Source organism: Hippocampus guttulatus, chromosome 4, assembly GCF_054856545.1.
Source record: "Hippocampus guttulatus isolate MCC_2025c chromosome 4, RoL_Hgut_1.0, whole genome shotgun sequence".
Taxonomy (NCBI): Eukaryota; Metazoa; Chordata; class Actinopteri; order Syngnathiformes; family Syngnathidae; genus Hippocampus; species Hippocampus guttulatus.
In genome coordinates, this window is record NC_141264.1 from 26,471,894 (window position 1) to 26,483,618 (window position 11,725).

General features: G+C 45.7%; 2 protein-coding genes across 5 annotated transcripts; both read left to right on the forward strand.

Moving 5' to 3' along the window:
• The first annotated feature begins 1,565 nt into the window (after positions 1 to 1,565).
• LOC147207000 (troponin I, fast skeletal muscle-like) lies at positions 1,566 to 4,998 on the forward strand. Its single transcript, XM_086109581.1, has 7 exons — positions 1,566 to 1,644; positions 2,569 to 2,593; positions 2,712 to 2,748; positions 3,301 to 3,429; positions 3,721 to 3,810; positions 4,086 to 4,259; positions 4,843 to 4,998. Exons 2-7 carry the CDS (start codon positions 2,586 to 2,588, stop codon positions 4,918 to 4,920), a joined length of 516 nt encoding a protein of 171 aa, XP_085965707.1. The 5' UTR covers positions 1,566 to 1,644; positions 2,569 to 2,585; the 3' UTR covers positions 4,921 to 4,998.
• A 709-nt stretch (positions 4,999 to 5,707) lies between these two features.
• LOC147207001 (troponin I, fast skeletal muscle-like) lies at positions 5,708 to 11,725 on the forward strand. 4 transcript variants are annotated; one of them, XM_086109578.1, is made up of 9 exons: positions 5,708 to 5,767; positions 5,833 to 5,879; positions 7,602 to 7,701; positions 8,674 to 8,706; positions 9,520 to 9,559; positions 9,634 to 9,762; positions 9,879 to 9,968; positions 10,477 to 10,650; positions 11,306 to 11,725. In XM_086109578.1, the coding sequence occupies exons 4-9, from the start codon at positions 8,699 to 8,701 to the stop codon at positions 11,381 to 11,383; spliced, it is 519 nt and encodes a 172-aa protein (XP_085965704.1). In that variant the 5' UTR covers positions 5,708 to 5,767; positions 5,833 to 5,879; positions 7,602 to 7,701; positions 8,674 to 8,698; the 3' UTR covers positions 11,384 to 11,725. The 4 variants fall into 4 exon arrangements, with proteins under 4 accessions (XP_085965704.1, XP_085965706.1, XP_085965705.1 ...); XM_086109580.1 differs by lacking the exons at positions 5,708 to 5,767; positions 5,833 to 5,879; positions 7,602 to 7,701 and adding an exon at positions 7,780 to 7,798; XM_086109579.1 differs by lacking the exons at positions 5,708 to 5,767; positions 5,833 to 5,879; positions 7,602 to 7,701 and adding an exon at positions 8,195 to 8,269.

The window sequence follows — 11,725 nt, forward strand, 5'->3', positions numbered from 1 at the left end:
GCTGACAAACTTGACTGAACCCGCTAGTGGTCTTCACAAAACATGCTTTTGGAACATGCTAAAACGAAACATTCTCTCAGTGTTTGGTGAACACGATAATCAACTTAAAGATCATGATCATATTCAAAGAACATGCTAACAGTCCTCAAAGGATATGCAAATGACATTCTCTGCGAGCCACCTTCAAATAACATGTAAACAATCTTCAAAGAACACCTGAACAATAAATTTCAATAGCAGGACAATTGACCACATGAGCTAGCTGCACTTCCTTGGACGGCCACTAGATGCCACCCCACCCCAATCTGCCTCATCACATCATCTTCCATCTTTCCGTGTCGTCTAATCGAATCTTTCGTCATACTCGATTTAACGTCAGATTTCATGAATACGGTCACTTCCTCAGACGGCCACTGGATGTCCCCCTGAGCTGAAAACGGTGTCCAAAAACCTTGACTCGGGAATCGGGCCACAAGCGACGCGTTTGTGCTGCCCCACTATGTCGACAATGTGCATGCTAAAAATATCCCGAACGTTTCATGAGAGGCAGAGCTCCAAGCAACTAATGAAGAAACGTAATCCAGGCGGAAAGTCCAGCGCAAATCTGCCGCCTCCGACTTTTTATCGCGGCGACATTCTTCTTGGCCTTCTTCCGTTTCATTTTGTTTCCCCATTCTGCTCCTTTTTCTGCTTCAGGCCCGCCACGCTGCGCTAATCATCTTGCTAACCGAAATATTAATGGACGGCGGCAACGTCCGCTAGTTCGGAGCCGCCGTTCTCCAGACCTTTTGCGCCTTCCGCTTAAAAGGCCTTCACAGGTTGCTAGTCGTCATTAGCGCCAAAGTGGGAGAAGCACGTGTTGAATCCAACTCGCTTGCTGGCTGGAGCCTGTTAATGTTTAGTTCCACTTCGCGCGTCCTTAAACACCTTCGCAGGTCGTTAGCGGCCAGATGGCGGAAGGCTGTTTTGAAGCTAGTCCGGCCCAAAGAGCCTTGCAAGTTGCTAGCCGCATGCTAACACTAGGAGAATGCTGTTGACGTTCTAAGGAGGTTTGTTTCCTTCTCGAGCTACCGAAAGCGACCCAGAGGTGTTTCTCGTACGTCATCCCAGTCACAGATATGATGAGAAGACACGATGTGATATGGCAGCATGCTAAGCGCCGCGCCTACACGGCGGCCATGTTGGTGCCGGTCAAGTTCCCATTGAACGCAACGCGCGGACAAAACGGCTTACATATTTTGTCGACTTTAGAACCACATTGCACCCACACTGGGGAAAAAAGTTCAATATCACATCATACCCTGGTAAAGTTCACGCTTTGACCTGATACCATTTTTATAAACATGAAACTGATTGGGTTACTGCATGCTAAACATTTCCCCCCCAAACAGAAGCGGGGGGACTCCTCGCCGCCCGTGATGAGCCTCGGGGCGGCGAGGACTCCCCCGCAACCCTGATATGTGATATCCGATCAGCGGCAGATGGGTGGGTGGGCCTTTTCCATAAAGAGGAGCCGCGTGGCTTTTGCCCCCCGCCATGTAAATGGATCCGCGTATAAATCGGCACGTCGGCGCGCCGCACACTCTTAGCGCTGCCTCCGCTGCTCCGTCTTCTTCTCCTTGTCCTTCTTGTTCCTCGGCACAGGTGAGCCGGCGCCTTTCTCGGCCGAGCGCTCGCGGCCTCTTGACCCCCCGGTGGCCCTTCTTGGCGAGTCTTTGAATGCATGACGATGATGACGATGTCATTGCCGTGCTCAAAATCAGTACATTTTTTTGAAGAATACTTTTTGTCTCTTTTATTTTCAATTTTCTTTGAATTCAATGTTTATTTTTCACATTTTCTCTATTACCCCCCCACTCCTGTTTTATTTTTAAAGAATATATTTACACTTACATTCCTTATTAAATCCTTTAGATTGTCATACAATTTTAAAATGATTTCTTTGCATCATCATCAATTTTTTGGAAGAATACATTTTTGACATATATTTTATTTGATATTTTTCATTCTTTCCCCCCCCCCCCCCCACCATTGATTTTTTGAAGCTTTTCAACATTTTATTTTGGATGTTTTGATTTTGACAACCTTTTACTCTTTCTATTTGGTGTCTGTGAGGAATCCGCTTCTGACGGCGCTCGCTCTCATCGCATGTCTTTTTATTTCTGTGTTTTGTTTTGACTTGACTTGTGGAATTTGTGCAAGCGTTTGGAAGATGCCCGCTGACAGCTCGGCTCTTTGGCTGAGATGAGCTGATGCAAGTTGCGCTAAATTTCCGACAATGGCGACGATGAAGACGCCTCCTGAGGTTTTGCGGGCGATGAAGCTCGGCAGTATTTTTGGCGTTGACCCGCGCGATGCTGCGGCAGCGTCTTCGGCAAATTCCTATTCCGTGAAAGGAGTCCGGAGGGTGGAGATTCCACCCAGAGATTTGATTTCCCGCCGTGCGCTAAAGAGATTAGCGCGGGCGACATTTGACCCCCAGCTGCTGTAAAGTCCAAAGTTCCCAAATAGATCAGCAAGCGCATTTCATTCTAATTGCTCTTCTTCTTCTTCTCCTTCTTATCGCAGCCCCGAACGCCAGCAACATGTCTGAGTAAGTTACAAGAGTTCTAAAACACTCACAAACATTTCGTCGAGAGACCTTAAATGGGATTTATTTTGGATTCCCCCCCCCCCCCCACCCCTCCACCCCCCACCCGACAATTTTTCAGGAAAAAGATGTCTTCCAGCCGCCGGCATCACTTGAAGGTACACAAACCACTGGAGTTACTTAACGGATAGGTAATGTAACGAGTTACTTTGTCAGTTACATTCAGGCAGACTATTGTGAGTATATTTTGTGAGTATTGCCTCAGTTATTGTGAACAGTAGCCTGATTACTCTTATAAGAGTAATTTAGTGACTTTACTTTCTTATCGGGCTATTCTGTGAATTTGTAAGTGCTGCGTCAGTTACCGTGAGCAGCCTGATTACGCCTTTAAAAGTAACTTAGTCCCTTCTCCGATCATTCATTTAATAAGTTAATTACGTTAATTAATTAAATGAAATTAATTAATCAGTTAAGTTAATTACTTCATTAGTTACACTCAGTAGGTTATGTTGTGTCTTTTTTTTTTTTTAAGTGTTGCCAAAGGGACCACGGACAGTAGCTCGATTACGCCCGTGAAAGTATCTCGTAGCATAAATCGTAGCACTTGCTCAGCTAATGTTTAATATAGCATACTAACTTAGCGCATGAGGGGGAGCCAACAACCGCCCGCGGTAATGCCGGCGTGAACTTTCTCGCTTGCGCGCTTGCAGAGTGTGATCCTGTCCATCGCCGCCACGTGGATCCAGCAGGAGAAGAAAGAATTGGCCGCGGCCAAGCAGAACTACTTGGCCGAGGTCTGCGCCAAGCCCAGCTTCAGCGGAAACCAGACCGCGCTCATGGTCAGCTCACCTCGACACTCGTGACAAAAACCTGCAGTCATGATGAGGTCACGTGAAAATGATGTCATGCGATCTTGACGGCACATACTCAATTTGTCCCGTGTTGATGTCAGGACGGTGACGTCACATCGTCACATAATGACCTCGCTCGACAACGTGTGACAGTGCTGCCACAGCATGTCCTATGATCATTTTTGATGATACTATAACATGATCGGAATGTCCCGCGGTGAAGACGTCACATGGCGAGGACATGACATGACCATGTTGCCCTTCCAATGATGCGTGCAGGAGACGTGCAGAAAGTTGAACGCCCTCATCGAGAAAACGGATGAGGAGAGGTACGACATGTCGGTCAAAGTTGCAAAAGGTGACAAAGAGGTGAGCGCGCGTTCTTCTCAAGTCTTCTTTTTATAGTCCACTTTAGCATGCCGGGCAGCATGGCGTTTGGGTGATTGGAACCTCTCGCAATTCCAGGTGAACATGACGATAACATGAGCGCTAAAGAAAATGGAGGGGATTAGCAGTAGCAGCTAGCATTATAGTTTGAAGCATACGGGCGTGTGACGCGGCGCCCGTGTCTCTTTGTGGTGAACATGTGGCTACTGAAGCTAAGCTAACGTGTGTGTGTGTGTGTTGGCACTCCCCTTGCGCAGATCGAGGAGCTGAAGTTCAAAGTGATCGACCTGGCGGGCGTGAAGAAGCCGACCCTGAGGAAGGTGCGCATGTCGGCCGACGCCATGCTGAAGGCGCTGCTGGGCTCCAAGCACACCGTCAACCTGGAGCTCAGGGCCAACCTCAAGCAGGTCAAGAAGGAGGTCAAAGAGGAGGTGAACATTTTCTACTTGCTTTGGAAAACTGTGACAACACAGCTTTCTTCTCTAGGTAATAAGGCAAATTGTTGAGTATTTGTCAAGATTGTGGGGTGTCCGATGGCCCTGGATCTCGCTCCACTAGATCCGCCCCTGAATGTGGAGATGGGCGCTGGATCTACTCTGTCGGTCACCCCAAAAACTTGAGAAAGGCTCAACTATGTGCCTTGACGCCTTGAACGGAGAGCTGATGAAAGGAACTTGACAATCCAAATACAGAATTGCTTTCTTCACCGACTTTAGTGTCTTTCAAAAAATGGACACCCTTCCGTTTTTCTGTATGCGGCCCTCAAATGAAAATTTTGGACACACTGCTCCTCCAATGTAGAACATGGATAACGGACCGTAGAGCGTTGGCCACAGAATGTAGCGCGTAGTACAAAGTGCACAGAACGGAACGGAACTCTATGATACAAATTGTCATTAATGGAGAACATTGAAGATGGCGTGTTTGACACAGAGGATAAAAAGTGTAACATGCAACGTAGCACACAAGGCGAGAGTTGACCCTTTTTGTGTGTGTGTGTGTGTGCGTGTGCAGCCAGCAGAGGCGGTGGGCGACTGGCGTAAGAACATTGAGGACAAAGCAGACAGGAAGAAGATGTTTGAGTCGTCCTAAAGATCGCATTTTTTTTTGCATCCGCTGTCATCAAAAAATGTTTGTCGTTTCATTAAATGTTTGCCCGAGTCAAACTTTGACACGCTGCCGTGTGCCTTTGTACGGAACGCTTCCTATCCATTTGACACACGTTTACTCACAGGCAACATTTGATGGATTGTATTGTATTTTTTTATTGATACTTGTGCGTGTGATTGTTATGGCAACTTGTCAAAAGTGCATCCCATAATGGATGGGATGTTTGAGTTGAAAAATTCAATTCAATTTTACAACTCAAACAGCCAATAGAGTACGTTGTTTTACATTCGTATTAGTGAAGGCTAATTTGGGCTTCTTTGAATTGGGTGAACTTCGCATCAGAGACAAATGGGAAAAAGAAAAGAAAAAGACATCCACTTAAAACTTACACTATTAAGTACATCATCAACACCCAAATGTAACCTTTTATTTTGAACATGTCTCACTTTTTTTGAACTGAAAACATGTTTATGAAAAGATTTTTCCCCGTGTATTGGATTTTGTTATGACTAAGTGTATCTAATACTGTGTCCAATGATCGTTTGTGTGTCGCTATTGTAGAGGCCGTGTTATGTCATCCATCACGACGTGACGGCTTTTGTGGAATTGGTTGCAGTTGTCGTGTTTGACCGCACGATGTCAGTAGAGTAGTTCCAGCCTCTAATCACGGCGTCAAGGAAGTGTTCCGTTGGTTTATGCAACTTCAATTGTAATTCGTTGAAATACAATCATGAACATTGGACACCAGAATTAATTTTAAAAGGATAGAAATTGCCCATATTTCCTGGCAAATTTTGGCGTTCACCAGGCCTCATGGACACCTTTCAAGGTAAGTCATATTTTTCTAACAAATTCATTTGTGTGTGCCCTGAGTTGAACTTGATGTGTTTGTAGTTCCAGTTGCTGTCAGGCAGAGGAAAAACAAGATTTAACAATAAAAGGTAGGTCCCAATCATTTGTATTCTTCCAACGTAAATTTCATGTTGAGTTCTTATTTTTCTCGACTTTATCAACTGAAATAATTTTCTTTGTCAAGTTTTTTTTTTCATGTGAGAATTGACGTTTATCGGCCGCTAGCTTCTAATGCTAATGCTAATGCTGGTCTGTGTTAAACGACCCTCACTTGCACTTTTGAGGATCGCCGTCCAGAAATATTAAAATACAGGAACACCTTCCTTACGAGTTTCCCAAATTACGAGCTGTAACTCGATCTTTATTGTGCTTTGTGTTTGTGGAAATGTGACGTACGACTCCGATCAAGCTTCCGAAGAGGCAAATGCCACCACATCTCAGTCAAAATATTTAGTTAGGACAGTGGTTCTCAATTATTTTCTGTCATGTCCCCCCCAAGGAAGATGAAAACATCTCGCGCCCCCCCCTCCCCCCGCACGACTATAAATAGTATCATTTGTCTATAAAATTGTTATAAGTATACCTTTGCATAACACTGTATCCGTATTCACTAGAGGAGAATAAAAAGAAATAAAGAAATATGGACCAACTTTATTGACCAACTTACAACAAAGAATAGCTTTAGTAACTGGAACAGAAAAGATTTAAAGTGCATCTGAAATTCAAAAATAACATTAAATCCTTAATTTAACAATAAATATTTTTTGACTGACCATGTCTAACCATACGACACTGAAAAATAAAATTTCATAAAATCAATAACTAATAATGCATTCAAACTAATCAGCAACATGATCTCAGGAGCACAATACCTGTATTTAAAAAAACTTTAACCAGCAAAACAAAAATATATAAAAAAAATTGTGCTTTTTTAAAAAAAATCAAAGATGATGTCTGGATGAATGGCAACGATGAGCACGTTTTGTAATGCACAGCTTTTCAAAGCGATGTTTGAAGCAGGACACAGCAACTCTCGGCTCCTGCTCAATGTGAAACCGGGACCTGTATTTTAGTTTACTGAAGTAGCAGTCACAAAGCGGCATGATTGTTGGCAATATTCGGCACGTTTTAGCTGAAAAAAAAAAAAAACTCAAGCAGCTTATCAGCGTGATTGGGGTGTAATGTCTTTAAGTGACGCCTTAATTTATTTGGCTTCATGCTGTCCGCTACCAAAGGTTTTAGACACAGTAAGCACATCGATCTTCCCTCGTCTGCCACCGCAGTCACATTGAAGTCAAGTGCGACATACGCCTCATCATATTTCCTCCCTGAGAAGGCTCCCCGCGCAAACTCTGCCAATGAGAGCGCCACTGCCCCCTAACGTAGTGGAGGTGCAACTGCACGTTATTTTAAGACAGTAAATAAATAAAAAAAGCATGGTCCCCGAGGTCAAACGCGCCTCCCTTGACGGAACCTCGCGCCCCCCCTGAGGGAGAAACACTGAGTTTGAAGGATAGTAATCCTGCCTACGTCGCGGGGCGAGCCTTACGTTGCAGACCACCCCCGCAATCAATAAAATCCCCGAAATAGACAATTTATTATTATTATAATTTAAATAATCCTTAAATACGTTTTCATGGCATTGACAACACTTAATTTGTTGATGCCATTTAAACGCATTTTTAAAATAACTTGGACACATTTCAGCACCCGGGGTCTGGTAAAGTGAAAATGCTCTGCAGGCTGTGCCGCGTCAGCCCGTCTTGTAAAGGGCGCACCGCGTCAGCCCGTCTTTTGGCTTTGTGCTGCAGGTCATTTGATTATCTTTGATGTGACCTTCGTGGGGATCCTCTCGCATTCGAAGAATGAAGAAGGCTCGCGCGTCGGCCGACGTGTTGGCCCGCCCTCAAGGTCAGTCACGTGACACTCATTACCTGTTTCCGAATCATTTGGCATTTTTCGAGAGTCGGCGTCGTTGACTAAACGGCGAGCTAAGAGTCCCCAAATAGTGAGTAGGGAGTGTTTGATGTTTTGTTTCAGCCGAAGAGCCAACTTTATTGTCCTCTGTATAGAAACCGGGAGCGATTCCCAGCACAGCCCGCGGTCACACGTCGAATGATGTCATTTTTCTACAGTGAGACCGGAATCCAAAATTGGACAGGAAGGAATGAGGGCGAGTCCAAACACCGTCAGCTTGTTCCTTCCTGGCTAATCACTCCAAATAGATCTTGAGGGGACCATTTCGGGAACTTTCTAAGTTCACCATATAGAGAGATTCGAGTGGAAGATTCCCAACGCAGTCGTGGTGGGTTGCTGGCCCCGCCCACCACCATCCGGAGCATTGGCGCGAATCGCTGACTTTGCCGTAGCGTGTCAATAAACGCCCCAACCCGCCCATCGCGTTCTCCGCGGCCTTCTTCTCGTTTCCTCCTCCTCCTCCTCGCCATCCTCTTCAGTCGTTACGCCTTCCAGGAAGCAGGTGTCAACGCTCACACGTCGGATGTGTCATTTTTCTTTTGATTTTATTTTTTTTTAATAACTTCAAATGGAACTGTTTGTCCTTTTAATACGTGTTTGTGTGTGTGTGTTTGTGTGCGGGGGGGCTAAGTGACCTTTTCCTCTCTCAAAGTTGAATAGTAATGCATGTGGGTCTGAATTTGTTGGTGTTAACGGCCGCGGCGCGCGTGTTCGCCGCCATGTCGTCCGGCTGTCTCGGTGGCCTTTCACGGGGGTGGATGGCGATGGCTGGGGGGGTGGGGGGGGGGGGGCAACCCGTTTTAGCTTTTTTGAGGTCGCAGGTGGCAGGTGGCGCGAAAGTGGGCGGAGCTTCCATTTCCCCGAGCTGCCAAATTGACTGCCGGCGTTTGTTTTTGTCTTCAACAGACGCTGCTGACCAACAAGAGCCAACATGTCTGAGTGAGTCACGCTTTGCTCCACGCTTAATCCTTCTAAAAACGTTATTTATCAACGACATAACTGTTACAATGTTGATCTAAAGCTGTACGAGTAAAAGAAAAACCCGTTCCCCGACCAGTCGTCACGCGTCGTACTTTGCGTCTTTGGTTTCACCTTTTTTTCCAGAAAATTCTTGTCACTTATTACGTGCGCGTGAAATTTTTTTTCACGTGTTTTCGATTGAAAAAAAAAATTCCCATCATTTTTTTAAAATACAGTATATGTTTGGAAATAACTTGTAACGCGCACCTTTTATGAAAGCTGCCACTTTTTTGATCACTTGTGATGAGCTTTCAAACTTATTCGAGAGCTTTCACAAGAGAAGGACTTTGGCAAAGGTGCAGTCTGGCATTTTTCAAGCGGCTCGCAATAGTTGAATGCGGCTCCCCGCAGCACCCCCGTCTCTCATGATCATGCACGCGACACGCAGCCAAACGTACGTGAGCCGCGTACGAGGCGACGTTAGCCGCGGCTGCTGTGTTGCTAGCGCGGTTGAAAAGTGGCCAAGCACGAAATGTTACCGCTTTGACGTTGTATTTTGCGATTTCATACTTTTTGAAACTTTTTTCCAAAGATTTTTCTCGTTTAAAAAAAAGAAAAAAAACCCACTTCTGAATATCTTTTAAAACTTTTCATAACATAACAAAAACACGGAGAAGGAACTTTAGTTTTCCCGATAAAAAATTGGAAAATAAGAGCAATGTTCTTTTTAATCGTGCGGTGATGCTACGCTAACTGTTGACATTCGTCAAATTGGCCAACTTCCTGTCACAGTTCAAAGAAGATGACGTCCAGTCGCCGGCATCATCTCAAGGTGAGATTACTGCGCAAGCGATGCCAGCGAAGCTAACGGTGCTAACGATCCCGATGAATTTCATCGGCCTGCAGAGTTTGATGCTTCAGATCGCTGCCAATTGGATCGAGCAGGAGAAAAAAGACCTGGAGGTGGCCAAGGAGGTCTACATGGTCGAGACCTGCCCCAAACCGGACCTCAGTGGGGACATGGCCCACCTGGTGGTGAGACCGCGCCTCTTTGCTGCTGACCAATCAGATTGCCGTAAACAAAAAAAAAACCCAAACGACACAAACACACAACATAGACTTGGATGTGTTTTTGAATCGTTCCCCAACAGGAAATCTGCAAGAAGCTTCAATCAACCATCGACAAGATTGACGACGCTCGCTACGATGTGGAAGCCAAAGTGCTGAAGTTCGACATTGAGGTAACCGTCGTCGTTTGAAAAGATTCGCCGCCAACCTTGGCGTACGACTTCTGTCGCCGAGCTGGAAACTCGATCGAATTAATCAAATCCATTTTCACCGCCGATGGCGAAGCGAAACCGTTCCGCCCCCCCCCCCCCCCCCATCCCTCGCCTGTAAAACACCGATGGTGCAAGTTGTGTTGAAGCATCCTCTCCATGTTCTTTGCGAGCGTTTTCATTTCGCGCTTGTGTGTTCCGCTGTTTATCTCATCCAATCAAAGACTGAAAGTTCATCCGCAACCGTGGCTCGCCTTGCCCACATTCGGGGACATTAGCTGACTTAAATCGCTCCATGGATTTTCCCACATTGCTCTGAAGATCACCCGTAACAGAACTTTTGTCTGGGAACGTGAAGCCCCCCCCCCCCCCCCCCCAAAAAAAATACGTTGAAAACCTCGTTTCTCCTAAGTCAAGGCGGCACCGCACTCAACTGCAACAGAGCTTGTGGAAATGTGACGCTTGCTCTCAGATCCAGGACCTGAGACTGAAGGTGGTGGAGCTGGCGGGCGTCAAGAAGCCGGCGCTGAAGAAGGTGCGCATGTCGGCTGACGCCATGTTGCAGGCCCTCCTGGGGGGCAAGCACAAGACCACCATCGACCTCAGGTCCAACCTCAAGCAGGTCAAGAAGGAGGTCAAGGAGGAGGTCAGTCAGCAACGCCGGCGCGAGCGCTTCTTCCGTTCCATTTCGTTTTGACTCCATTTGGGTCCGCTTGACTTGAATCCGTTGAATTCCGCGTCGGTGCCGTCCGAGGCGGCGCTTTTGATTTTTTTGAACAATTTTGCTTTTTGGTTCAAGTTCAGTTCATTCAAACGGCAACAGAAATGGTTCCGTTCACTCCGTTTGCTTGGATTCCTTTTGATTTGATTTCACTTCCACTCAATTCCGAATCGGTTCCACGGCTATCGAGTCAACTGGTTTGATCACTTTCGAATCGACTCAAATCCGTTCAGTCGATTTGATTTCTTTTGGTCCGGTTTCATTCCTATCGATCCAAACTCGGCTCCCGAATTTGATTTGGTTTCAATTCGATCCGTTCTGTAATGGTTGATTCAGTTTGGTTGAATTCGGTGTGCCTTACAATTGCTCCAAAATTGGTTCCGCCCAATTCAGGTCAGTTGACTCAAAAGTCTGCTTTGATATGGTCCACTTGGATTTGATTCTGTTTCGAGCAATTCTCTTTTCAGTCCAAATTTAAACTTAAACGTGGCTTCAGTCCCGGTTCGAATTTGCAAGTGGGCTCATGTTAGCCTGCTCACGCTAACGCGATCGCATGCGCTTGTGCTGTTGTCCGCTTCAGCCCACAGAGGCGGTCGGCGACTGGCGCAAGAACATCGAGGACAAGGCCGACAGGAAGAAGATGTTTGAGACCTCCTAAAACTCCAAACAATACATAGTGACCACTTTTATTCCCATGCCCCCCCCCCACCCCCAACCCCACTTTGGACACGCACAACATAAAGATAAAAATGTATCCGCTTGTTTGAAACGGACTCATTTTATTCCTCCGGCTCGCAAAATTATAACGTGCTTATTGGTTTCCAATTTTCAAAATAGAAAATAGCTCTGCAAGTACAATTTCAATGTGAACTAAAACATTCAAAATAATAAGCAAATCAACGAAAATAAGACGATCAGTTGTAAAAATTATGACACAAAAAAATAAGTGTAAATAGTAATCATTGAAAATAAAATGTACTCAATAAAATGTCCAGATTCA

Coding starts and splice junctions, on each gene's coding strand:
- LOC147207000 (XM_086109581.1), top strand. Junction 3,430..3,720: donor GAAACCAGACCGCGCTCATG/GTCAGCTCACCT, acceptor TGATGCGTGCAG/GAGACGTGCAGAAAGTTGAA. Junction 3,811..4,085: donor TTGCAAAAGGTGACAAAGAG/GTGAGCGCGCGT, acceptor CCCCTTGCGCAG/ATCGAGGAGCTGAAGTTCAA.
- LOC147207001 (XM_086109578.1), top strand. Junction 9,969..10,476: donor TGCTGAAGTTCGACATTGAG/GTAACCGTCGTC, acceptor GCTTGCTCTCAG/ATCCAGGACCTGAGACTGAA. Junction 10,651..11,305: donor AGAAGGAGGTCAAGGAGGAG/GTCAGTCAGCAA, acceptor TGTCCGCTTCAG/CCCACAGAGGCGGTCGGCGA.